We start from the raw sequence: 26,155 nt of genomic DNA, 5'->3' as shown, positions 1-26,155 counted from the left end.
GAGCATCTGCCTTTAGCTCAGGCTGTGACCACAGAGCCCCGAGATCGAGTCTCACGTCGGGCTCCCTGCGTGGAGCCTGCTTCTCCCTCTGCCTGTGTCTCTGCCTCTCTCTCTCTCTCTCTGTCTCTGTGTCTCTCATGAATAAATAATAACTTTAAAAAAAAAAAGACATCATTTACTGTAAAATTCCAGTTCCACGATTTTTAGCAAACGTGTGCAGCTCAGCACAGCCAATCGCAGTCCCAGTCGGGCATCAGGACATTTCCAGCTACCGCCCATCTGTGGTCGCTCCCCATCCTCACGACCAGGCTCATTTCATTCTTGAGTTGCTCCTTTTAGGTGTTCTCGGTTTAGAGAGCATAAGATGTTATCTGAGGCCTTAGCGTGTGGAAGACCGTCGTGATGGCTGCGTGCATGCATGTGCGTGCGTGTGCGTGCACTTTTAGCGTCTCTCCTGTTGCAGTTAGCAGGGAACCTCGGTCGTCCGGAAGGCCTTAGAGAGAAACACAGGCCGCAGGCTGAAAAGCTCAGAGAGCGGGAGGCAGCAGAGCTGGGAGCCCAGAATGAGTTGGTCCGAGGACGCTGTCCGGGAGGCCGCTGTGCCCCTCCAAGCCGCAGCGGTGGTCCCGGGCACAGAAAGTTCCTTGTCCTCTTGTCTGCACAGCATCCCTGAGACTTCGGGGGTTGGGGAAAAGGAAGAGGAAGGAGAGAGACTGAGACAGAGAGAGACATGCAAGGAGGGGGCAGATTGTGAGCACCCAAGGCAACGCACGGGCACCCGCAGGTGTGCCGCGGAGCACTGCTTGAGCACTGCTTCCTCGCAGCCCCGCTTCGTGCATGCCCCGCTCTGCGTGTGTGAGCCCTGGGCCTCCTGTCCCGCGGGGCGCTCGGTGACACCAGGGCCTGGCACCCCGCCCGCGGCCACACCTACCCCCCCCTCCCCGTGCTGACGTGTCCCCAGCCCGCCAACCTGTGTCCTTGTGAACCGCAGGCACGTCCGTCTGGAAGGCGTTCTTCTTCACGCCCAAGTTCAGCCCCGAGGGCGCCAACGGCTGCTTCTCCACGCACGTGTGCTTCTGCCACGGGCACTTCGTCAGCCGCCATCACCCGCCGCTGCTCTTCGATGTTGCCAAGGACCCCGGGGAGAGGACCCCGCTGTCGCCGGCGACCGAGCCCCGGTTCCGCGAGATCCTCGCAGTCATGCAGCAGGCGGCCGACCGCCACGCCGAGACCCTGCAGTCCGTCCCCAATCAGTTGTCGCTGGGCAACGTTCTCTGGAAGCCGTGGCTTCAGATGTGTTGCTCGTCCTCCGGCCTCTCCTGCCAGTGTGACCGGGAAAACCAGGCCAAGGGCGCGAGCCGCTAGCGGTGCAGGCGGGGACACGACGCAGGCCCGGAGCCCGCCTCGCCTGCTGCATTGCACACGTGCACGGGGCACGTGGCGGGGGGGGGCACCGGGCAAAGCCGGCCCTGTGGGCATCTCAGACTGGGAGCCTGTGTCCCTCTTACCGCCCCAATGGTCCATCGAGAGCCCCCCGGTGACCCCAGGGGACAAACGACCGGTAAGACACACAGGGTCAAAGCCACACTTGGGGCTTCCGTGGCCCAAATTCGTGGAGGCCTGTAAACGTGATACGAGAGGCTCGGCGGGCACGGGCGGCTCCAGGGCACACGGATCGGAAGGGGCGCCGGGTACCCCCCGTGCACCACTCCGCAGATGCGCGTGAGCCGTGGGCTGACGTGCCATCGTGTCAGCGTGTGACGCGGTGCCCGCCACCACGATCCCCGGCACGCCAGCGGGAGCGCAAACGGTGCTCAAGAGCATTCGCTAGATCTTAACGTCTGCAGCTGATGACGAGTAAAGGAGCATCTTCTTCGCCAACGGCAGAGGACGCTACGTCGCGCGTTGGGTGGGAAGGCAGTTCTGGCCCGTGTCGTTGAGGACGCACACGGAAAGCTCGGCGGGAGACGTGCATTGCTGCAAACGCACTTTAATTCTTCCCTCGAGACGCCACAGGGATTTAGACCATAAAATAGAAGCTTTCTGCAACTTAGGCAAAAGCAAGCGATTCACCTGTAGTTTTTTTTTGTGCAGCAGACTTTGTGAAGTCCTCCGGGAACTACGAACTCCTGAGACCAATCTCCCCCGAGCACATTTCTGTCTCAGAACATACTATATTTGGGTTTTCCTGTTTTTTTTTGGTTCTTTTTTTTTTTAGGGGTGGGGGATGGATGTTGTCAGAGAAAGGCTGCCCCGGGCCTGGGAATGCTGCAGCCCGAGGGATCCCTCCCCACGCGGAGCAGAGAGTGACCTGGTGGGGAGACCCATCACCCGCCCCCCACGACGCGTGTCGTTCCTGCAGGATGTGCCGATGGCAGCGCAGCAGCTCATGCGGACACTTGTAGGCCGAGGCCACGGGACACCGCGCCCTGCGTCCTCGCCGACACATACCGTTTTACGTGTGCTTGTGGCGGCATCAGGGGGTGCAGCCCCGGACCCGCCCAGGATGCACCGAGCTGAGCCGAGGCTGCTCCTGTCACTCGCCGACACGGCTCAGCGCCCAGCGGCAGCGTCTGGATCCCTTCCGGGGCCCGCGCGGACGGCCCAGTGCTGCCTGTCTTGCTGCGTGTGTGCACGTCCCGAGCTGGCCCGCTGCTCGCTGGGTTGCAGGACACGGCCGGGCCGCGTGGCCGCGTGCAGGGAAGGCGCGTGCTCCGGCGTGTCCCCCGCAGGCGACCTCGGGGACCCAGCAGGGCGACTTCACGCCTTCCATCCTTGTTCCCGCTCTCATCAAACCTGCAAGTGCTATTTCTGCACGCCCCCCACCCCTGGACGCGGCTGCAAGCACACAGAAGCCTCCCTTTCCACGTGCGTGTCTCCAGAAATCGCGCCGAGTGCGTCCTGTGGCTTCAGGAGCCGCGGGAGAGCGAGCCGGCGAGCCCGAGCCCGTCGCGGGTGAGGCCGCTGACTCTTGCTACACAGGAACCATTGCAAACCACTCTTACAACCTTGGGTTTGAAGCGGATCGTGTTCGCTCGACGTTTAGCGCACTCAGTGCGGCTGGACTTTCGGACAACGCGGCAGGGTGGGGAGTGTGTGCAGGGGACTAGGTAAACGGAGGCGCTTTGACACGTCACACGGAGGTATATTATATCGACAGTCGTTCAGCGTGTACAATGGCAGCTGCAAACGAAGGACACTTACACCTCTAGAAATAAAATCAGCTTTAAAATATTTGCCTCCGGGGGCGCCTGCGGGGCTCAGTCAGTACAGCATCTGACTTCAGCTCCAGTCATGACCCCGGGGTCCTGGGATCGAGTCCCGCATCGGGCTCGCTCCTCAAGCGGGGAACCTGCTTCTCCCTCTGCGTCTGCCCCTTGCCCCGCTCGTGCGCGCTGTCCCTCTCACGTACATAAATAAAATCTTAAAAAGTGTATTTGCCTCCAAAGAACTGAGATGACTGTTTTGAATCAGGGTATTTGGAAATCACGTTTATTCATAATAAGCAAAACTCATAGGTCTTCCGAAAGTCTCGCCTGGGACGCACGGCAGGAAATTTGAATTCTTTTGTTCAGAAGACACGCAGCCAACCTTCTTCATGACCCAGTTGGCTTAGCGATGTTGTATTTTTGCAAAGCTGTGCCAGGCTGCTTGTTTTCAAAACGTCTCACGGGTGCTACCTCCTGGGTTATACGTCCAAACTTTAGTACGTTGTGAAGCTTTGAACAAATTCTTTTAAAAGGAAGCCTGTGGAGTCGCAGCATGTGACAAGCCAAGCAAACGGGCGCGTGTGCACAGGCATCATTTTCCGGGGCCGGTAACGCGGCGTGGGAAAGCAGAACCGCGGCCCACGTCGTCCCGGATTCAAGGAAGGGGAGCAGACGTCAGGACGCCGTGGGACGTACAGACAAGGGTGGGGAAGAGATGCGGGCAAGGTACCTGGTCCACGTCTGCAAAACGCTGTCTGCAACGTGACGCCCCGATACGGGTTTCTCAAAACCTTGTTCTAAAGTCCACACAAAGCTAAAATAAAACTTGCATTGGCGACAAAACGTGTGCTGGTGCTTTGTGCTTTGCCGAGTGACTCATTTCAGCAACTCATTTGCCAAGTGACTCATTTCAGCAATGTTGGGACCGTGAGATGCTCAGGGCTGCTCACAAAGGTCCCTGCATGTCACCTCTTCTTGTGGAGGGTTTGCTGTGCTAGGAGAGGAGGGCTACAGGGTTCAGCTCGGCAAATACCGATTGCATCCCTAAGCGTCAAGCGGGCTTTAGGAGCAAGGTTTAAATTTTGTGGGTTTTTAAGATTTTATTTATTTACTCAATGAGAGACACAGAGAGAGGCTCCATGCAGGGAGCCCGACGTGGGACTCGATCCCGGGTCTCCAGGATCACGCCCTGGGCCGAAGGCGGCGTTAAACCGCTGAGCCACCTGGGCTGCCCAAAGTCCAAATTCCAAAACAGAAAATGTCGACCTCTCTGGTCTGGTATTGAGGCTGGATTCCTTTGCAAAACCCAAGCAGAAAAAAAAAAAAAAAAAAAAACAAGGAGAGTCCCAGTAAACCCGAGCCGCGGAAACAAGGTCAAGGGAGAGGTGCAGGAACAGTGGGCACTAGGGGGGGTGCACATGTGACCCAACGCCTCTGCACAAACCCTACAGTAGGTGCTGAGGGCGAGGTCCGTGTGCACCGAGCGGCCCCCCCGCCCCCCCCCAGTAGCCCTGGAACCACGAACTTCTGTCCTGCCAGCGCCGCCTCCAGTGGACCGTCACGTAATCCCATAGGCGCTTTGTTTCACGGGCTCTCAGTAAAGCAGTCGTCGTATTTGCCAATACTTAACAGCGACAAATAGTATGTCAGAGGAGCCTTTTCAATTAGGGAAATGTCAGCTTCTCCTCATTAGGATCCTAGAACAGGTGTTCGATATTCCTTGAAACGTACCCACCTGTTCATGCAGAGGAAACATTGTGCACAGGGCGATGGATCCATCCTTTTTTTTTTTTTTTTTTTTTTTTTTTTTTTTAAGAAGAAAACCACACTGGAGACCCTCAGATGTTTCTCCTAAAAGTGCTTCTACTCATGAGGTTCAAGTGTTCTGAATGGCTTTGCAGGGTCACGCTGTGTATGTTACTCGGCAGACACATCACATCTTCGTAGAGGCGGATTGCACAAGGCCTAGATGTGCTTTACCCAGTAAGCAAACTGTCGCTGTCGTATTAAATTCTAGGACATAAAAATTGGCCTCACTGGGGCACCCGGGTAGCTCAGCGGTTGAGCATCCACCTTTGGCTCAGGACGTGATCCTGGGGTCCCAGAATCGAGTTCCACATCGGGCTCCCTGCAGGGAGCCTGCTTCTCCCTCTGCCTGTGTCTCTGCCTCTCTCTGTGTGTGTGTGTGTGTGTCTCTCATGAATAAATAAGTAAAATCTTTTAAAATAAAATTAAATAAATAAATGAATGAATAAATAAATAATAAAATCTTCCAAAAATAAAAATTGGCTTCATCGATCACGTGAGAGTCTCGGGTTACAAACTATATTGTCTACGGTGGTGTTTTTCTGAAGGCAAAAATGTCCAGTGAATGTATTTTTATGACTATACACTTTGAGTTGACTATCAAACCGGATTTGATAGTCTGGATTTACTGTCTGGATTTAATTACGGGGTCAACATTGACGTAAAGTGGCGTATTTACAAAGGTATGGCGTGCTTCCTCGTGGGCAGGGTCTCTTTGGGGCCCAAACTTTCTCCTGGAGCAAATGGAGGGTTTTTCATGAATGCGTACCAGGCAGGGAGGCATTTCCCACTGCTCTCATTGTCATGTTGGGACTATGAGATGCTCAGGGCTGCTCACAAAGGTCCCTGCATGTCACCTCTTCTTGTGGCCGCCGAATGCAGAACATGCAGGTAAGGAGGACTCGCAGAAGACCCTGAGGAATGAGAATGGGGTTGGTTACAAGAGCCTGGACCCCTGAGCCATGCACATCACCACCTGGGAGCAGCCACGGAGGGCTGTGTGGCCGCCCGGTGATCGCCACCTGACCAAGATCCAAACTTTGCTCTTCTGAGCCACTGAGATTCAGAGCTTGTTCATCTCGTAGCAGCTGGACCGACGACCTTGACTGATCCAGTAGGTTGGCCCCTCTGTATAAGCGTGACATGTCGTGATAGCTCTTTGGATTGCAAACGATTTGTTCTGATTGACTGGTGCTGCTTTAAACGGAAGCTGCATGCGTTAATTCTTGTGTGTCTGTGTTGTTCTTTTATATTTTCATTTTCATGTTTTTGTTGTTGCGACACTTAACCTGAGAGCTAGATTTTTAAGTGTGCGATGCACACTGGTAACCGCAGACACCACACTACACAGCATACCTGCAAGATTCACATGACGTAACTGGCAATATAAACCCGTTGGTTTGCAACCCCCTCTCTTTCTTTTCCCCCAGACCCTAGCCACCAGCATTCCGCTGTTTGCTTCTGTAAGGTAGACTATTTTAGATGCCTCCTGTGGATGGAATTTTGCAGTATTTGTCCTCTTGTGACGGACGTCATTCACGTAACATAGCATCCCTAAGGTTCAACGTGTTGTTGAACGTTGCGGGATTCTGTCCCTTTTTAAGATTGAAGGATGGTGGCTGCTATCTGGAAAAACAAAAACAACGCAGGCGTTGACAAGGACGTAGGGAAAAGGGAACCCTCATGCACTGGGGAAGTGCAAAATGGTGCAGCCACTGGGGAAAACATTATGCAGGGTCCTCAACAAATTAAAACCATAATTACCATGCAACCCAGCAATCCCACTTCTAGGTGTTCATCCAGAAGAACTGCAGTCAGGATCTTGAAGACATCTGTGCTCTCCTGTGTTCGTCGCAGCACTGGTCACAATGGCCAAGATGTGGAAACGACATAAGTGGGTGGATGGTGGACAAAGGAAATGTGGTCCGTGCATTAATTCCTTGAATTTTTCCTACGATGCGAAGATGCCGATCAGGTAAACCTCAGCACTGACGTTGGCCAGCAATTGGCGGGGGCCCAGAATTGAGGATAAATGATCCCACTGTAGAGGGAGCGAGTGAGTGGGCAACGTCAACTACGTTGCTCAAGCAACACATCGATGATGCCTTCCACGCCGACCTCCTTCCTCCAAGTGGAATCGTAAATTGTGCTTCGTTGGCTGGATGAGGATGGCAGATTTCAAAGTATGTTGCACATATTGAGGGCTGATGGTCTGTATAAAAGCACATTTTTCCAAAGAACATATTTTTATAAAATATTCTTTGAAATCCCTATAAATTCTGTAACCTTCGAAATCCTTAAAAATGCATTTCCTGGGCATACGTAAATGCGCTCTTGGTGACTGGGGTGCGTTAGTTTTGTTGATCAGATTGTAGTCTTAGAGATCAAAAGACAACGTAATGCCTTAAAGCCAACTTCTTTCAGCACGCTTTGAAATAACACCGCATAACTCCTGTTTAATATTTACAATTAATTCATGGGATTCATGCTTTTTGTGCTTTTCTTTAAAAGGCAGGGTGGAACACGTTCTGTTACTGGCAAGCCGCAGGACGCTCTACAGCAAGATCTGAAAGTTGCCTCTCAGGTTGAAGGCAACATGCGACGGGGTTGGGAGAAGTCAGCGTTTCAGATAATTCAAGAAAGGACACGTGTGGCGTTGTGTCAGACAAGGGAGATGCACGGGGTGCAGAACCGCTGGGCGAGAGGGGGATCGGGCAGGCCATCTGTTGGAGCTTATATCACGGAGATCTGGCCCCAGCCATCGTATCTGCAGCGGAGATAAAGCTAGTTTCTACAGCACATTGCACTGCCCTGCAAATGAGGCAGGAACTGGTCCCAGGAGCCGCCCCGTTGGGAGAGGCTGGAATATGGGGTAGTTTTCAGTTAGGCTCCTTCGTCCCCAGCTTGATTGCAAGTACTTCTATGCATTCATCTACTTAATCCTCACTACACACCAGTTGGATTGATGTTATGATAGTCCTGTTGCAGATGGAGAAACAGGTACAGGAAACAGGTTGCTTTAGTCTTAGATTTATGTAGTGATCTCTTGGTTTAAAAAAACTAAAAAAAAAAAAAAAAGGATTTTTAAGTAAAAAATATCTGAAAAAATAATTTAGAAAAATAAGTTAAATGGGGCACTTGGCTGGCTCAGACTGTAGAGCACATGATTCTCTTCCCTTTTTTAAAATTTATTTTTATTTTATTTTATTTTCCTTTTTTTAAATTTAAATTCAGTTTTGCCGAGCACACGACTTGTGACCTCAGGGTTATATATCTGAGCTCCATGTTGGGTGTACAGATTACTTAAAATCCTTAATCTTCTTTTTTTTTTTTTTAATTTATTTTTTTATTGGTGTTCAATTTACTAACATACAGAATAACACCCAGTGCCCGTCACCCATTCACTCCCACCCCCCGCCCTCCTCCCCTTCTACCACCCCTAGTTCGTTTCCCAGAGTTAGCAGTCTTTATGTTCTGTCTCCCTTTCTGATATTTCCCACACATTTCTTCTCCCTTCCCTTATTTTCCCTTTCACTATTATTTATATTCCCCAAATGAATGAGAACATATAATGTTTGTCCTTCTCTGACTGACTTACTTCACTCAGCATAATACCCTCCAGTTCCATCCACGTTGAAGCAAATGGTGGGTATTTGTCATTTCTAATAGCTGAGTAATATTCCATTGTATACATAAACCACATCTTCTTTATCCATTCATCTTTCGTTGGACACCGAGGCTCCTTCCACAGTTTGGCTATCGTGGCCATTGCTGCTAGAAACATCGGGGTGCATGTGTCCCGGCGTTTCGTTGCATTTGTATCTTTGGGGTAAATCCCCAACAGTGCAATTGCTGGGTCGTAGGGCAGGTATATTTTTAACTCTTTGAGGAACCTCCACACAGTTTTCCAGAGTGGCTGCACCAGTTCACATTCCCACCAACAGTGTAAGAGGGTTCCCTTTTCTCCGCATCCTCTCCAACATTTGTTGTTTCCTGCCTTGTTAATTTTCCCCATTCTCACTGGTGTGAGGTGGTATCTCATTGTAGTTTTCATTTGTATTTCCCTGATGGCAAGTGATGCAGAGCATTTTCTCATATGCATGTTGGCCATGTCTATGTCTTCCTCTGTGAGATTTCTGTTCATGTCTTTTGCCCATTTCATGATTGGATTGTTTGTTTCTTTGGTGTTGAGTTTAATAAGTTCTTTATAGATCTTGGAAACTAGCCCTTTATCTGATATGTCATTTGCAAATATATTCTCCCATTCTGTAGGTTGTCTTTGAGTTTTGTTGACTGTATCCTTTGCTGTGCAAAAGCTTCTTATCTTGATGAAGTCCCAATAGTTCATTTTTGCTTTTGTTTCTTTTGCCTTCGTGGATGTATCTTGCAAGAAGTTACTATGGCCGAGTTCAAAAAGGGTGTTGCCTGTGTTCTCCTCTAGGATTTTGATGGAATCTTGTCTCACATTTAGATCTTTCATCCATTTTGAGTTTATCTTTGTGCATGGTGAAAGAGAGTGGTCTAGTTTCATTCTTCTGCATGTGGATGTCCAATTTTCCCAGCACCATTTATTGAAGAGACTGTCTTTCTTCCAATGGATAGTCTTTCCTCCTTTATCGAATATTAGTTGCCCATAAAGTTCAGGGTCCACTTCTGGATTCTCTATTCTGTTCCACTGATCTATGTGTCTGTTTTTGTGCCAGTACCACACTGTCTTGATGACCACAGCTTTGTAGTACAACCTGAAATCTGGCATTGTGATGCCCCCAGATATGGTTTTCTTTTTTAAAATTCCCCTGGCTATTCGGGGTCTTTTCTGATTCCACACAAATCTTAAAATAATTTGTTCTAACTCTCTGAAGAAAGTCCATGGTATTTTGATAGGGATTGCATTAAACGTGTATATTGCCCTGGGTAACATTGACATTTTCACAATATTAATTCTGCCAATCCATGAGCATGGAATATTTTTCCATCTCTTTGTGTCTTCCTCAATTTCTTTCAGAAGTGTTCTATAGTTTTGAGGGTATAGATCCTTTACCTCTTTGGTGAGGTTTATTCCTAGGTATCTTATGCTTTTGGGTGCAATTGTAAATGGGATTGACTCCTTAATTTCTCTTTCTTCAGTCTCATTGTTAGTGTATAGAAATGCCACTGACTTCTGGGCATTGATTTTGTATCCTGCCACGCTACCGAATTGCTGTATGAGTTCTAGCAATCTTGGGGTGGAGACTTTTGGGTTTTCTATGTAGAGTATCATGTCATCGGCGAAGAGGGAGAGTTTGACTTCTTCTTTGCCAATTTGAATGCCTTTAATGTCTTTTTGTTGTCTGATTGCTGAGGCTAGGACTTCCAGTACTATGTTGAATAGCAGTGGTGAGAGTGGACATCCCTGTCTTGTTCCTGATCTTAGGGGAAAGGCTCCCAGTGCTTCCCCATTGAGAATGATATTTGCTGTGGGCTTTTCGTAGATGGCTTTTAAGATGTCGAGGAATGTTCCCTCTATCCCTACACTCTGAAGAGTTTTGATCAGGAATGGATGCTGTATTTTGTCAAATGCTTTCTCTGCATCCAATGAGAGGATCATATGGTTCTTGGTTTTTCTCTTGCTGATATGATGAATCACATTGATTGTTTTACGGGTGTTGAACCAGCCTTGTGTCCCAGGGATAAATCCTACTTGGTCATGGTGAATAATTTCCTTAATGTACTGTTGGATCCTATTGGCCAGTATCTTGTTGAGAATTTTTGCATCCATGTTCATCAGGGATATTGGTCTGTAATTCTCCTTTTTGGCGGGGTCTTTGTCTGGCTTTGGAATTAAGGTGATGCTGGCTTCATAGAACGAATTTGGAAGTACTCCATCTCTTTCTATCTTTCCAAACAGCTTTAGGAGAATAGGTATGATTTCTTCTTTAAACGTTTGATAAAATTCTCCTGGGAAGCCATCTGGCCCTGGACTCTTGTGTCTTGGGAGGTTTTTGATGACTGCTTCAATTTCCTCCCTGGTTATTGGCCTGTTCAGGTTTTCTATTTCTTCCTGTTCCAGTTTTGGTAGTTTGTGGCTTTCCAGGAATGCGTCCATTTCTTCTAGATTGCTTAATTTATTGGCGTATAGCTGTTCATAATATGTTTTTAAAATCGTTTGTATTTCCTTGGTGTTGGTAGTGATCTCTCCTTTCTCATTCATGATTTTATTAATTTGAGTCTTCTCTCTCTTCTTTTTAATAAGGCTGGCTAATGGTTTATCTATCTTATTAATTCTTTCAAAGAACCAACTCCTGGTTCTGTTGATCTGTTCCACAGTTCTTCTGGTCTCGATTTCGTTGAGTTCTGCTCGAATCTTTATTAACTCCCTTCTTCTCTTGGGTGTAGGATCTATTTGCTGTTTTTTCTCTAGCTCCTTTATGTGTAAGGTTAGCTTTTGTATTTGAGTTCTTTCCAGTTTTTGAATGGATGCTTGTATTGCGATGTATTTCCCCCTTAGGACTGCTTTTGCTGCATCCCAAAGATTTTGAACGGTTGTATCTTCATTCTCATTAGTTTCCATGAATCTTTTTAATTCTTCCTTAATTTCCTGGTTGACCCTTTTATCTTTTAGCAGGATGGTCCTTAACCTCCATGTGTTTGAGGTCCTTCCAAACTTCTTGTTGTGATTTAGTTCTAATTTCAAGGCATTATGGTCCGAGAATATGCAGGGGACAATCCCAATCTTTTGGTATCGGTTCAGACCCGATTTGTGACCCAATATGTGGTCTATTCTGGAGAAAGTTCCATGTGCGCTTGAGAAGAATGTGTATTCGGTTGAGTTTGGATGTAAAGTTCTGTAGATATCTGTGAAATCCATCTGGTCCAGTGTATCATTTAAAGCTCTCGTTTCTTTGGAGATGTTTTGCTTAGAAGACCTATCGAGTATAGAAAGAGCTAGATTGAAGTCACCAAGTATAAGTGTATTATTATCTAAGTATTTCTTCACTTTGGTTAATAATTGATTTATATATTTGGCAGCTCCCACATTCGGAGCATATATATTGAGGATTGTTAAGTCCTCTTGTTGAATAGATCCTTTAAGTATGATATAGTGTCCCTCTTCATCTCTCACTACCGTCTTTGGGGTAAATTTTAGTTTATCTGATATAAGGATGGCTACCCCTGCTTTCTTTTGAGGACCATTCGAATGGTAAATGGTTCTCCAACCTTTTATTTTCAGGCTGTAGGTGTCCTTCTGTCTAAAATGAGTCTCTTGTAGACAGCAAATAGATGGGTCCTGCTTTTTTATCCAGTCTGAAACCCTGCGCCTTTTGATGGGGTCATTAAGCCCGTTCACATTCAGAGTTACTATTGAGAGATATGAGTTTAGTGTCATCATGATATCTATTCAGTCTTTGTTTTTGTGGACTGTTCCACTGAACTTCTTCTTAAAGGGGAATTTTAAGAGTCCCCCTTAAAATTTCTTGCAGAGCTGGTTTGGAGGTCACATATTCTTTTAGTTGCTGCCTGTCTTGGAAGCTCTTTATCTCTCCTTCCATTTTGAATGAGAGCCTTGCTGGATAAAGGATTCTTGGTTGCATGTTCTTCTCATTTAGGACCCTGAATATATCCTGCCAGCCCTTTCTGGCCTGCCAGGTCTCTGTGGAGAGGTCTGCTGTTACCCTAATACTCCTCCCCATAAAAGTCAGGGATTTCTTGTCTCTTGCTGCTTTAAGGATCTTCTCCTTATCTTTGGAATTTGCAAGCTTCACAATTAAATGTCGAGGTGTTGAACGGTTTTTATTGATTTTAGGGGGGGATCTCTCTATTTCCTGGATCTGAATGCCTGTTTCCCTTCCCAGATTAGGAAAGTTTTCAGCTAGAATTTGTTCAAATACATATTCTGGCCCTCTGTCCCTTTCGGCGCCCTCGGGAACCCCAATTAAACGTAGGTTTTTCTTCCTCAGGCTGTCGTTTATTTCCCTTAATCTATCTTCATGGTCTTTTAATTGTTTGTCTCTTTTTTCCTCAGTTTCCCTCTTTGCTATCAACTTGTCTTCTATGTCACTCACTCGTTCTTCCACCTCGTTAACCCTCGTCGTTAGGACTTCTAGTTTGGATTGCATCTCATTCAATTGATTTTTAATTTCTGCCTGATTAGCTCTAAATTCTGCAGTCATGAAGTCTCTTGAGTCCTTTATACTTTTTTCTAGAGCCACCAGTAGCTGTATAATAGTGCTTCTGAATTGGCTTTCTGACACTGAATTGTAATCCAGATTTTGTAACTCTGTGGGAGAGAGGACTGTTTCTGATTCTTTCTTTTGAGGTGAGGTTTTCCTTCTAGTCATTTTGCTCAGTGCAGAGTGGCCAAAAGCAAATTGTATTGGGAAAAAGAGAAAAAGAGAGGAGAGAAAGAAGGAAAGAAAAGAGAAAGAGAAAAAAAAAGGGAAGAAAAGAAAAAAAAACGAGAAAAAAAAAAGAAGAAAAAGAGAAAAAAAAAAAAAAGAAAAAGAGAAAGAAAAAGAAAGGAGAAAAAAAGGGGGTGGGGGAAGGAAACAAATCAAAAAGCAAAACAAAACAAAAAAAAAAAAAAAAAAAAAAAAAAAAAAAAAAAGAACCACAGGGGAGTATCTTCTGATTCTGTGTTCTTTAAGTCCCTTGGCTTCTCCTGGAAGTTGTCCGTCTAGCTGGTGTTCTGGGGGAGGGGCCTGTTGTGCTGATTTTCAGGTGTTAGCAGTTGGGGGAGCTGCTGTGCCCCTGCCTGGTGCAGGGCTCAGTGGGGGTTGTTTACCCCGTGAGGCCGCAGGAGGAACAGCCCCAGTGGCGGGGCAGCTCTGGAAACCTGGATTCAGCTCCGGCAGGAACTCCGTCTGCAGGGCCTGGAGGCTCCGGGGCGGGGCCGCTGATGTGCTCAGCTGGGGCAGGAGCGTCCTCGCTGTCCTGGGCCCTCCCGGCCTCTGCCTGTCCCGGGGGAGGCCGGATCCTGGGCTGTGTCCCGGCGCCCTGTGCTCCGGAGCCTGCGCTGTTGGATTCGCGCTCCTGGGCCGCGCAGCCCCCTCCGCGGAGCCGCCGCCCGAGCCCCTCCGAGCTGCTCCTGGAACCGCGCAGCCCCCTCCGCACGGAGCCTCTTCCTCTGCCCGAGCCCCTCCGAGCTGCTCCCGGGGCCGCGCAGCCCCCTCCGCGGAGCCGCCCCCGAGCCTTAATCTTCTTTTTAAAGTAGGTTCCAAGGCATCCCCGGTGGCTCAGCAATTTAGCACCACCTTTGGCCTGGGGTGTGATCCTGGAGACCCGGGGATCAAGTCCCGCATCGGGCTCCCTGCTTGGAGCCTGCTTCTCCCTCTGCCTGTGTCTCTGACTCTCTCTCTGTGTGTGTCTCTTATGAATGAATAAATAAAATCTATAAAAAAAAAATAATAAAGTAGGTTCCATGCCTAGCACAGAGCGCAATGTGAGGCTCAAACTCAGGACCCTCAGATCAAGACCAGAGCTGAGATCAAGAGTCGAATGCTCAACTAGAAAAAAAAAAAAAAAAAACACAAATGCTCAACTAACTGAGTTGCCCCAGGCACCCCAAAAATAAAATCTTAAAAAAAAAAAAAAAGGAAACGTGGATGGAATTTCATGATCTCCATATATGACTGCACATGTTGTATAGCACACAACTCTAGGGGACACTGGCGTGGGAAGAGTGCTTCCTAAATTTGTTCAGTGCACAACCCGTGCCACTGTATGTAGTATGGATTAGACTGTGACACTGTATAAGTAGATGGTCATAGGGGTCGGCGGTAGCACTTGTTACATCGATTTGCCTGGCAAGGAGCACAGAAGGATCGTGTGTGAGTTAAAACGGTGTGTTGAACCCACAAGCATACAGATTTGAGATATTTTCAGAATGATATAAGCAATCTGAGCATCCCAATCACGAAAATACAGTTCACATTAATAGTTGATTTATTTAAAAAAATAATTGACTTATTTCATTCAAAGTGAAAGGTGGGCCCCTGGGTGGCTCAGCGAATGAGCGTCTGCCTTCAGCTCAGGTCGTGACCCGGGGATCATGGGATCGGGTCCCACATCGGGCTCCCCTTGGGGAGCCTACTTCTCCCTCTGCCTGTGTCTCTGTGTCTTTCTGTGTTTCATGAATGAATAAATAAAATTTAAAAAGAAAAAGGCACTTGTTTTTGCGTGTGTCTGTTCACCGTCCTCCACCGTGTCGTCCCTGGATTGCTACGGATGTCCAGCTTGCTCGACTGTCCAGGCGCGTAGGACGGTGGTACCTCTGGCTGCTAGCGAGCCGTGAGGAGACATGGCACCTGCTACTTCGGGCCTAGGGCTATCAGTTGCCAGGATAAAAATCCCGCAGCACCTTCCCAACACCCCAGGTGGAGACGCCTCACCCAGGCTGGTGTCAGAGCGAAGGGGACACCACCCAGAGCCCCCGAGGACAGTTGCTGAGTGCCAGGGTGACCACAAGCTAGTCCTTTGTGGCTTTAGTGAGTGCGATCTGCATGTTGTCCGTGCAGAGCAAGCACATCCCATTCACCTCGGGGAGCTCGTGTTACCACCCTGTTCCTGCTTAGGGAATAATTATTAAATCTGGAAAACACTTTGTCGCTCCTTTTTCTCCCATTTAGAGAATTTCTCTTAAGCCATCCTGCGACGTTGTGGACGCTGGAAGATTGGAGGTTTCATGGACGTAGACATCAGAAGTAGCTGGAGGAGAGGAAAGATGAGGACGGCTTCGGGCCTGTGTAAAATGAAGCAAAGAAACAGAAGTGAAGGTTTAGGGTGACCGTATCTTCAGAAATAGACACATCTGCTAACCTTCCCAGAGTGGGAACTGGGGAGACTGCATCACACGGAAATTCAGGAGCTGTTCTGCAAATTTCATGGTTTTGCTTTAACAACAGACACTATGTTTAAAAAAAAAAAAATTAAGATTTTATTTATTTATTTGAGAGCGAGAACGGATTAGGGGAGGGCAGAGGGAGAGGGAGAGGGAGAAGCAGACGCCCTGCTGAGCTCAGAACCGGACATGGGGCTCGATCCCACAACCCTGGGATCATGACCTGAGCCGACGGCAGATGCTCGGCGGACTGAGCCACCCGGGCGCCCAAACCCTACATTTTAATACCATTTTAAGTGTGTTTAAAATGTTCCATCCCATTTGTTAAAAGTTGGAGAAAACAGATTTTAAGTAAAAAACAATAATAAGAACACGAACACTTATTTGCATCCTGCGTTTAGCCTTTGAACGCACGTAAAGCATCTTTCGGCCTTTTCATCATTTGAATTATTTTTGCCCTCCCCCCCACCCCAGCGATGTCTAGCTGAAGAAACCAAAACCAAAAGCGAGACAGTACAGCGCCGTTGTCCTCCGTGGCAACTGAAACGTGCCTTGCGTGACCTCTGGCCCGGCGAGGCCGCGTGCAAGGGCCTCGGGAGCCGTGACGCTGCCCGTCGAGGACGGTGACCAGCCGCAGCCCCGGGCAGCCGCGTGTGGCTGTGTCCCCGCGTCCCCTGCTGCCCGCGGGGAACTGCAGGCGGGAGGCCCGGGGCTCCCATGACGCACCCTCGACGCCTGCGGCTGCTTGTGCACCTGCCGCTCCAGGCCGAGGAGCAGCCCGACTGGAAGCCCCGGCCCGTGCCGCCCTGGACGTCAGCTTTCCGGGCCGGGAGGCACACGCGGCTTGCACACGCGGCTTGCACACGCGGCCTCTGGGCTCTGTCCGCATGCACGTTCCCTGGAGACACAGGAGACGAGGCGGGCATGGACTCCAGCAACTGACCGTGCTCTTGGCTTATCTCTTCATGACATCTGGCCGCGAGCCGTGCCCCTAACAGCTGCATGGCATGTTGCCCCTTCTAGAATTAATGGCAATGACAAAACTACTTTCAGCGCTGCCGAGGCAGCTACGAGCACGCTCAGCCTGGGAGGGCCACGGGTGATGAGCGTTGCCCACCGCCCACCGCCCGCACACGCTCCCCAACGGCTCGGAGCTGGCCGCACCGCCTTCCGTCCATTTGTTGCTCACGCAGACCGACCCCTTGGCTAGCCAGCCTTCCCAGTTCTCCTTTTTCGCGATCCGAGCACAGAAAGTTGCAAACTATGGAAGGAAAAAGATTTGACCCAGCCACTTAGTAATACCCCACATCACTAATTTTGAGGATTGAATTTCAACATAAGGTAATTCAAACTCTGTGACGGGAGTAATGCTAGTGCCCGAAAAGGCAGGAGGGTGAAGATAGAGGCAGCTGAAGTGTAAGGCATCATTGTGATTAAACATGATTACTTTATTTTTTAATTTTTTTTTAAAGAATTTTTACTTATTTATGAGAGACACAGAGAGAGAGAGAGAGGCAGAGACACAGGCAGAGGGAGAAGCAGGCTCCATGCAGGGAGCTGGACGTGGGACTCGATCCCGGGTCTCCAGGATCACACTCCGGGCTTCAGGCGGCGCTAAACCGCTGTGCCAACCGGGGCTGCCCTGATTACTTTATTTTTTAAAAAATTTTTTAAGATTTTATTTATTCATGAGAGAGGCAGAGACACAGGCAGAGGGAGAAGCAGGCTCCATGCAGGGAGCCCGAGGTGGGACTCGATCCTGGGACTCCAGGATCACACCCTAGGCCGAAGGCAGGTGCCAAATGAGCCACCCAGGGATCCCAACACGATTACTTTATAGAACATATTTTAATCATCCTAATAAGAGACCATTACCCGATTAGGAAATGTTTTCAGCTGTACCATATTAAGACCTGTTTGGGTATTTGTGTCCTACCGTTTTAATTGTAGTATTTAAGGACAAATGCAAAACGAAATAGTACTCTAAACCATTTCCTATTCAGTCGATGAATATTTTCCTCGGCCATACAGCAGGGATTTGCCAATGGAGAGACTTAATCACATTGCCCCAGATTTTCTTTTATCTTGGCAGAGAAATAGAGACTTCTTTCCAGCATGAACTCGGCTGTCTGACTACTTTGTGGTTCATTTTAGCTGCCAGTAATGTAGGGGTTACGAAAGCAGCACATCTTCATCAAACCCTGAAAGACGATGTGAACCTGTAGAGTCGACTCCGTGCACGTTGCATTTTCATATATTGCAGGCGTCGTTAGCGAAGACCCTCTATTTGCGATTTGCACGGCGTTGCGTTGTGTTTATGCTGTAAGGAACGTGCTTTCAATCTGCCCATTGTAGCCTCAGCAATTTGGAACGAAAGCTTAGAACACGATGACGGCATCGCGTTTCGTGAGAGAGGCACAGATGAAAATTTTAATTTCAACATCCACTCGCAAAATAAAATAAAATAAATAAAATGAAATAGAATAAAATAATAAAATAAAATAAAAATAAATAAATAAATGAATAATAAAATAAAATTAAATAAAATGAAATAGAATAAAATAATAAAATAAAATAAAATAAAAATAAATAAATAAATAATAAAATAAAATAAATGAAATAGAATAAAATAATAAAATAAAATAAAATAAAATAAATAAAATAATAAAATAAATAAAATGAAATAGAATAAAATAATAAAATAAAATAAAATAAAATAATAAAATAAAATAAAATAAAATAAAATAAAATAAAATAAAATAAATAAAATAAAATAAAACAAAACACTCGCATCTATACTTTTCCAGATAAGAAGGCAGGGTAGAAAGAGTGCCTCGCAGTTGCTAAAGATAATTTAAAAACAAAACAGAGTGACGTATTGTGGGAAATTTCACACACACACAAAAGCAGAGACTGTAGTATGGAGCCCTCCGTGACCTCGCCCCCCACGCTTCAAAAGTTCTCACCGCTGTGTCCATCTTCAAACACACTTGTGTTACAGTATTTTAAGATTTTTGCATCCATCATCCACGAGTAGAACATAGACATTTTCACCTTTCAAGATACACTGCACAAATCGCTATGATGACATATGTCTCCGGAGTGTATGTATTTTCTTGCGCTTCCTCCGTGCGATCCAACGCCATTGGAAAGAAAGTTCCTTCATAGATCGGGGTGCTTGCATGCTCTTTCAAAGAAGCATGCACTTTTGGGACCATCTCCACCTCTGGGGCACCCAGAAGGTGCGGATCACTTGAGAGACCCACATTGGCTCAGCTGCATTCACGATCGTCCAGATTCCCTAAGAGAATTGGCTCTCTTGCAAGTAGTGTTCCCATGAGAATCGTAATGATTTAAATTTATATATCCAACGCATTTATTTAATTTCTCACTAGCCTAAAAATCTCAACTCAATGCTTTTGTGTCATTTGGATGCTCTTATCCCTTTCGACGACAACTTCTTGATTTTCTTTAGGCTACTTTGGTTTTGGGTTTTTTTTAAAGATGTTATTTATTTATTCACGAGACACACACAGAGAAAGGTAGAGACACAGGCAGAGGGAGAAGCATGCTCTGTGCAGGGAGCCCGACGTGGGACTCGATCCTGGGTCTGCAGGAACACACCCTGGGCTGAAGGCAGGCGCTAAACCACTGAGCCACCCAGGGATCCCCCTCTTTAGGCTACTTTGAAATGAACCAAACATCTCATGAAATAATCCTAGAACGGCAGATTCCAAACATTTTCTGGGTGGTGTCCAATCCACAATGATACTGTGGTGTATTTGGAAAAGTTAAATTTTTAGCAATAAACTATAAGAATGTAAACTCACCTAACTCTAGGAATAAAAATACCAGAGCCATGAAACAAATATTAATTTTTTTTACAGATAATATAGGCTTAAAATAGTTTGGATGGATGTTTGAAGATAATAGGAGGAATATGGCGCGGGATTAAGATCATTCCTAATGAGATGTAACAATTCAGCAGTCTGAGAGATCACATACTAAGGGTTTGGTGATGAGAATTAAACTTTAGTCTTGGAATTAAAACCTTAAGACAGCGTTAAACAACTTGTCTGTTGTTTGTTATACCCTATCCATCAAATTGATTGCTAAATTAATTTCTGCATTTTGGGGATTAAAGACATGAAACTGTTTTCCTAAGTCCTGATGTTCTGAAGATGGCGTGGATTTTCCAAAGGCAAAACGGAAAGAATCTGATTGAACACGCAGATGCTAGCACCCAGAGTTAAGTGACTCACATACTGCAGTCCAGACAAATCACAGAAGGACTCAACTTTGTCTAGATTGTTAATGCATCAACTGTGCCATTCGGAGACTTAAAATAGCGAAATGTCTTAGGCATTTATGACGCGGTTAATCTGTGTAAACATTTACATGCTTTGAGAGAATGTGGCACTCAGCGGATCTGGGTCAGAACAGGCCTGTGCTTGCATGGGTTTATTTTTGTTCTCAGTTTCTTGGTTTTGAGCCTGTTTGGTAACGATCTTTGGTCTTCAGATCTAGTGCCTCATTCTGTATAAGTCTGTGTAGTAGAAAACCATGTTTGGAGGGGCGCCCGGGGGGGCTCAGCGGTTGAGCATCTGCTTCTGGCTCAGGGCGTGACCCCAGGGTCCTGGGATTGAGTCCCACATCGGGCTCCCTGCATGGAGCCTGCTTCTCCCTCTGCCTGTGTCTCTGCCTCTCTCTCACTCTCTGTGTGACTATCATAAATAAATAAATAATTAATTAAAAAAAAAAAAAAGAAAAAACAAAACCATGGTTCTAGATTGGCCAAAGTATATCAGCAAAGTATATCACTGTGACCCAGGCTTTGGCTTGGAAGTGGTCATGGATTCGTTAGCTATTTCCATAGCGATGCTGTGTAATAAGCCACGCCAACTCAACGGCACATAAATATGCATTTATTCGTATGCTTATGGGTCTGCAGGTTATCTGATGTGGCTCTGCTCTGTATTGCATTCAGGACCCAGGGGTAGAGGACAGAAGCCCCCAAAGGGCAAGAAGAGACAGCTGCTGCTCTTCAGATCTATGCCTATAACTGCCATTTCTGTCCACATTTCTTTAGCCAGCGCATGTGGCGGGGAAGTCTGTGCCTCCCACAGATGGTGAGAGGACTATGTAGATACTTTGCATTACTGTGTCAGGAATAACACAAAATTAGCAGCATGCAGTGAAACCTGTTTGTGGTCTCATGCTCCCGTAAGCCACAGTCCAGTGCATGTCGGCTGGGTTCTATTATTTTTTTTTTAAGATTTATTTATTTATTTATTTATTTATTTATTTATTATAGACGTAGAGAGAGAGGGGCAGAGACACAGGAAGAGGGAGAAGCAGGCTCATGCCGGGAGCCTGATGTGGGACTTGATCCCGGGTCTCCAGGATCGCACCCTGGGCCAAAGGCAGGTGCTAAACCGCTGAGCCACCCAGGGATCCCCCTCGGCTGGGTTCTATACTGTAGGTCTCACCAGGCTGAAGTCAGGGTATCAGCTAGGATGGACTACAGTTGTCACCTGGGGCTTGAGAGCCTCTTCCAAGCTCAATGGTAATTCACAGAATCAATTTCCTTCGCACACTTTCTGCAGAGGTTCCCTGTTGTTTAAACTGGCAACAGCAGGTGAAGTCCTGCTCTCCCGTTTTGTTCTGTTCAGCCCCTCAGTGGATTGCATGGGGTCCACTCATACTGCGGAGAACAATCTGCTTTGCTCGGTGTACTGATTCACATGCTAATCTCCTCCAGAAACACTGTCAAAGACACACCCAAAACACGATGTTTTGCTAAATATCTTGGCGCCTCCTGGCCCAGTCACGTTGACACGTAATAAAATTAACCATCACAGAGCATGCCAAGTTCATGAGCATTGTTGAAACACGTAGGGAGATGGAGCTGGAAGAGGGCAGGCACCAGGGGTGGAAACTCTCACTCGAGATCTCAGCCTGTAGTCAAGAATGTTGGGGGATTTTAAGCAGGGGAGAGTGCTGATCACATTTGAAAGATCGCTGTTAGCACCTTGTGGGGGAGAACGGAGCCACGTGTTGAGGGGTGAGGGCTCTCTGGGTAGATGGTCTTGGTGAGAGATGATGGTGGCCTGGCCTTGGATGTAGCATTGTAGAATGTCAAAAACAGGCATATTCAAGGGTTCTTGAGAAGGCGAAGCAGACAGGAGTTGGCAGTTGACCCGACATAGAAGTTGAGGCAAAAGAAAGGATAACCCCTAGCAGGGGACCGAGGACAGTTGTAAAGATCGTCCATATACTTTGGGGCAAGGATTCCCAGTTGTAGTCTACAGATTGCCAGAGAGCGAGTTCTCTACAGAAGTATTTATGTTGCTTTATCATTTTACTGATATTCCAAGACCAAACACAACCCCTTAAACCTTGTGGGTGATGTGGGCCACTGCCCCATGCCTGAGCACTGCCATGTTATTTCAGAGTCTCCATTGGAATTTGCATGAACAGTTACGTCGGTGTCGTGTAGGCTCCACATGGTGACACAGAGAGCAGCTGGAGGAGAGGTTTGGTGGTAAAAGTCTTGATGGAATGGAGCCAGCACCAGGCCTGATAAGGACAGCAAATCCAGAAAATCTGTCCATCGGAAATAAACGTCAGGAGGAGGAAGGATTCTTTCTTGCAGTGATATATACTAACACTATACTCAAAGACACTTGCTCTCAGAACGTGGCACTAAATCAGAGACCATGTCCTGGAGGTGACACGGCAAGGCGGGCACAGTGTGGCCAGGAAGGGTCCACACAGCGGGTGTGCCTAAATCTTCCAGTAGAAATGCTGCTGCCCACTGCCTGGTGTCTGTGATACCCGAGATGGGCACCAGAAGCAAACCCGTCTGCCCTTCCCAGCGTGGGCAACACTCCCTAGGAAATTGGAGCTGCCTTAGAGCTCCCACAGCCCCTCCGAGTGTGAGGCCTTGGTGGAACCAGGTCCTTGGCTCCGTCTCTTCAGGTCTTTGCTCAAACGTGGCCTGCTCCGAGAACCCTGAACTGACTGAGCCGCCTTTCTTCTTCAAATTGAGGCTCCAGCACCTTCCTAGGGCTAGTCAGCACCTGGATGGTGGTGGTGGTGGTGGTGGTGGTGGCTCGCCGTCCTTCCCACCCCCAAGCTGGAATGCCAGTTCCATGTGGTCAAGGACTTGCTGTGTTACGGTCACTGCTGATCCCCAGTGCCGAGCACAGAGTGGAGCCTAAAAGGTCACCAGTCAGGCTGCGTGATAACCAAGGCCTAGTTCATATAAAGCAGATTCATTAACAAATAGAAAAACAGGAGAGCAGGAATATGAATATGTGTGGAGGGTAGCTGGGGCCCCCCATGACCATCCCCAGGGTCTGAAGGAAGGCTTCTGTGGGAAGGACGGGTGTGCGGGATTGTCTCAGGGTCGAACTGAGGGTCGAAGGACATGGGTGCAAGCTCTGCTTCGCCATCTCATGCAAGCAAGCATCCGGGCGAGGTGTTAGCAGATGGGAAGAGCGGGGCCGGGAAGATGTGGGTGCAGAGAAGAGAGACGGTACTCTCAATGCACTTCGGCTTTTTCGCCATTCACGTGAGCCATGATTACTGCAGATAGTGCTGGGATCGAGGGCTTTGAGGGCCATGCATAGTGATTATGGTCAAGGGCTTTGCACTAGTAGCAGAGACCCTGATTCGATGTGACTTCCACAATCCTGGACATTTCTCCGCCCCATAAAGTTGGGTGCCTTTCTGTTCAGACTTGGTCAGGGGCTCGTAGTCCTTGCAGCTTGTTCTTTTGTCGTCGTCGGGGTGCTGCTTTCCAAGACGGTTCACTGACCTGCGATACCACAGTCACTGGGGAAAGGGAAGAGGAGCCGGGAAGCAAGCCTCTTCTGTGCAGCACTTTGCCCTGGAAGCTGGACAGCGGCTGGCTCTTATCTCTCATTGGCTGCACCATGGTCAGGGGACCCAGCCGAGCCGCAGAGGAGTCTGGGAGATGTAGTCCTTCGCAGAGAGCTAGGGGCTCGGGTGATTCCGTAATTGTGTGCAAGATGCACAGAATAGATTCCGATGCCGCTGGCCCTTCGGGATGACGTGCATCCCCGCGTGTCATCACTCCTGCCTACGTTTGTCGTTTTATTCTCACACTGATCCAGGAGGGAGGAAGCCTTTTCTCAATTTACAAGTGAGAAAGGGTGCTTCGGGGAAGGACATAGTTTCCCATGGGCAGTTAAGTAATTTGAGGCAGAAGGTGGGACAGAGCCAGGGAAGGGAGGGTGAAATGGTGCTCTACATTCTAGCGATCATGAGCCCTTGAATACGCTCGTGCTTGCATGTCTGTGTGCGTGCATACCTGGGTGGGTCTGAATTCCCGCGTGTGTGTGTGCCTCAGTGTTCAGGTCTGTGTGTGTGTGCATTCATCACGAGGGCTGAAAGAGAGCTTCAGTAGGAGATAGACGCATTCAAGGTTTTAAGACAGCTGCAGGGTTCCTGAGAGCTGACTACACAGGGGCCTGTCCGCATGCCTTGATGGCACCTTCCGAGCCCACGTGGGCCAGGCAGGCAAAGGGCGACGGCTGAACGCATCCCAGGTTTTGTATTTGTGGCAAGTTGGGCCCTGTGCCTCGGGCTCCAGGCTGTTGGAAGGCAGCGGACAGGACACCTGGCCACGAGCAGCCCTCTCATCCACTCAGACTAGTCCTCGGGTTTCTGTGAGCTGGGCTCAGGACTTGGAAGGCCCTGCAGGAGGGACAGTGTCGTCTCCACAGGCTCATGCTCCCCTCGGGATGCAGCAGGAAAGGACTGTCATGCACAGGTGCTGGGCCCTGGTATCCCCCTGGTGCCCGCGGAGCCCCCTCTCCCTTAACTGCCCTCTGCACCGAGAGTCTTTGCAAGAGCCTCCGATGTCATGTCACAGGCAAAGTCAAATCACATTAGGATTGTAAATGAATTCGAGCAGTGGCAGATGCAGCAAACTGGTTGCCGTCTTCAGCGGTGACATCTCTGCCAGCCTGTATGTGTCGGAGGGAAGACAGCCCTTCCTCCCTTCTCCTTACTGACTGTGAGGTGCCCTATAAGATGCTTCACCATCAGATAAGCAGTGGCAGGCCAGGGGCGGAGGTAGGTGCTATAAATTCCACGCACAGCAGCCTGCACTAGATGTATTTCAAGGTAAAGAGGCCACCTAGAACTCTCTTCTAGAGCAACCCCTGCCCGCTCGGAGGCCAAGCCTGCTTCGGAACTAGGTAATCCCCTTCTTAGCTCACTGCGGTGTCGCCCAGACATGCACACAGCCAGCTGGCAAGACATTATGAATGCATCTGTTGGCCAGTAAGACATGGATGATCTAGTGGAGCTGCAGGTGAGGATGGCAATGGGGGCAAATTTCTTACCGGAATATGAATCAGTGACTGTGGAGACAGGCACCTGTCTGGAAGAGCTCCAGCCAACACACTGATGATGAGTCTTATCTCGGGGTGAAATTCAGAGCCACCTGATGGTGGGAGTCATGGAGAGAAGCAGGTAAATAGGGGGACATGAGTCTTACCTTGGGTGACATTGGGAGCCACCTGATGGTGGAGTCATGGAGACAAGCATTAAATAGGGGGAGATGAGTCTACCTCGGGGTGACATTGGGAGCCACCTGATGGCGGAGTCATGGAGAGAAGCAGGTAAATAGGGGAATGTCTAGGTTGAGAGACAAGATGGAGTCGATAAGAACCGAGAGGTGAAGAAGGAAGAAAAGCTCAATGTGAGACCGAGGGAGGGAAATGATGTCTTTTATGCAACCAGAACCCCTGGTGGTTGGCTATTTTTGGTTTCCTCTCTCGTATGCTACATGAGCTTTCTGTGAATTCTTTCTAAATATTTTACTTATTTGAGGGGTGCAGAGAGTACGAGCTGAGGAAGAGGGAGAAGCAGGTTCCCCGTTGAGCAGGGAGCCCGAAGTGGGGCTCCATCCCAGGACCCCGGGATCATGACCTGAGCCCAAGGCAGACATAGGTGACGCAGGACCCAACGCGGGGCTCCGACCCCATCCCACAGCTCCATCCTGATCCCACAACCCTGACAGCATGACCCATGCAGAAACCAAGAGTCAGATGCTCAAGCCAGGCACCCCAAGAAATGTGGATTTTATACGTAGTATATTTTGCGTGTTCATTGGTCCATGTATGACGGAAGAGTCCCGATCGTCCAGAGATAGCCCTCGGACTGACATTTCAGGATGACATACATTGACGCTGAGCCAGGGCTTTCCAGTTTTTCAGCTGATGACCCCTGGAGGATCATGAGGGGGCAGGGGGAGCTCTAGATGGAAAAGGAGGAAAAAAACTAGAGC

At 48.3% G+C, this 26,155-nt stretch overlaps 1 protein-coding gene across 3 annotated transcripts in view; it reads left to right on the top strand.

The window, feature by feature from the left end:
* STS (steroid sulfatase) overlaps positions 1-26,155 on the top strand; it is a 158,323-nt gene that overhangs the window by 124,104 nt on the left and 8,064 nt on the right. For 2 of the 3 annotated variants that reach the window (XM_077890152.1, XM_077890153.1), the window contains exon 10: positions 992-6,238. The exons of the other annotated variant lie outside the window; for it this stretch is intronic. In XM_077890152.1, coding sequence (XP_077746278.1) covers positions 992-1,365 — 374 coding nt within the window. In that variant the 3' untranslated portion in view covers positions 1,366-6,238. Of the gene's footprint in view, positions 1-991; positions 6,239-26,155 lie in introns of those variants that run through there. 3 annotated transcript variants of the gene reach the window in all.

Source organism: Canis aureus, chromosome X (assembly GCF_053574225.1).
Source record: "Canis aureus isolate CA01 chromosome X, VMU_Caureus_v.1.0, whole genome shotgun sequence".
NCBI classification, from domain to species: Eukaryota; Metazoa; Chordata; class Mammalia; order Carnivora; family Canidae; genus Canis; species Canis aureus.
This window is presented reverse-complemented; position numbering and strand designations above follow the sequence as displayed.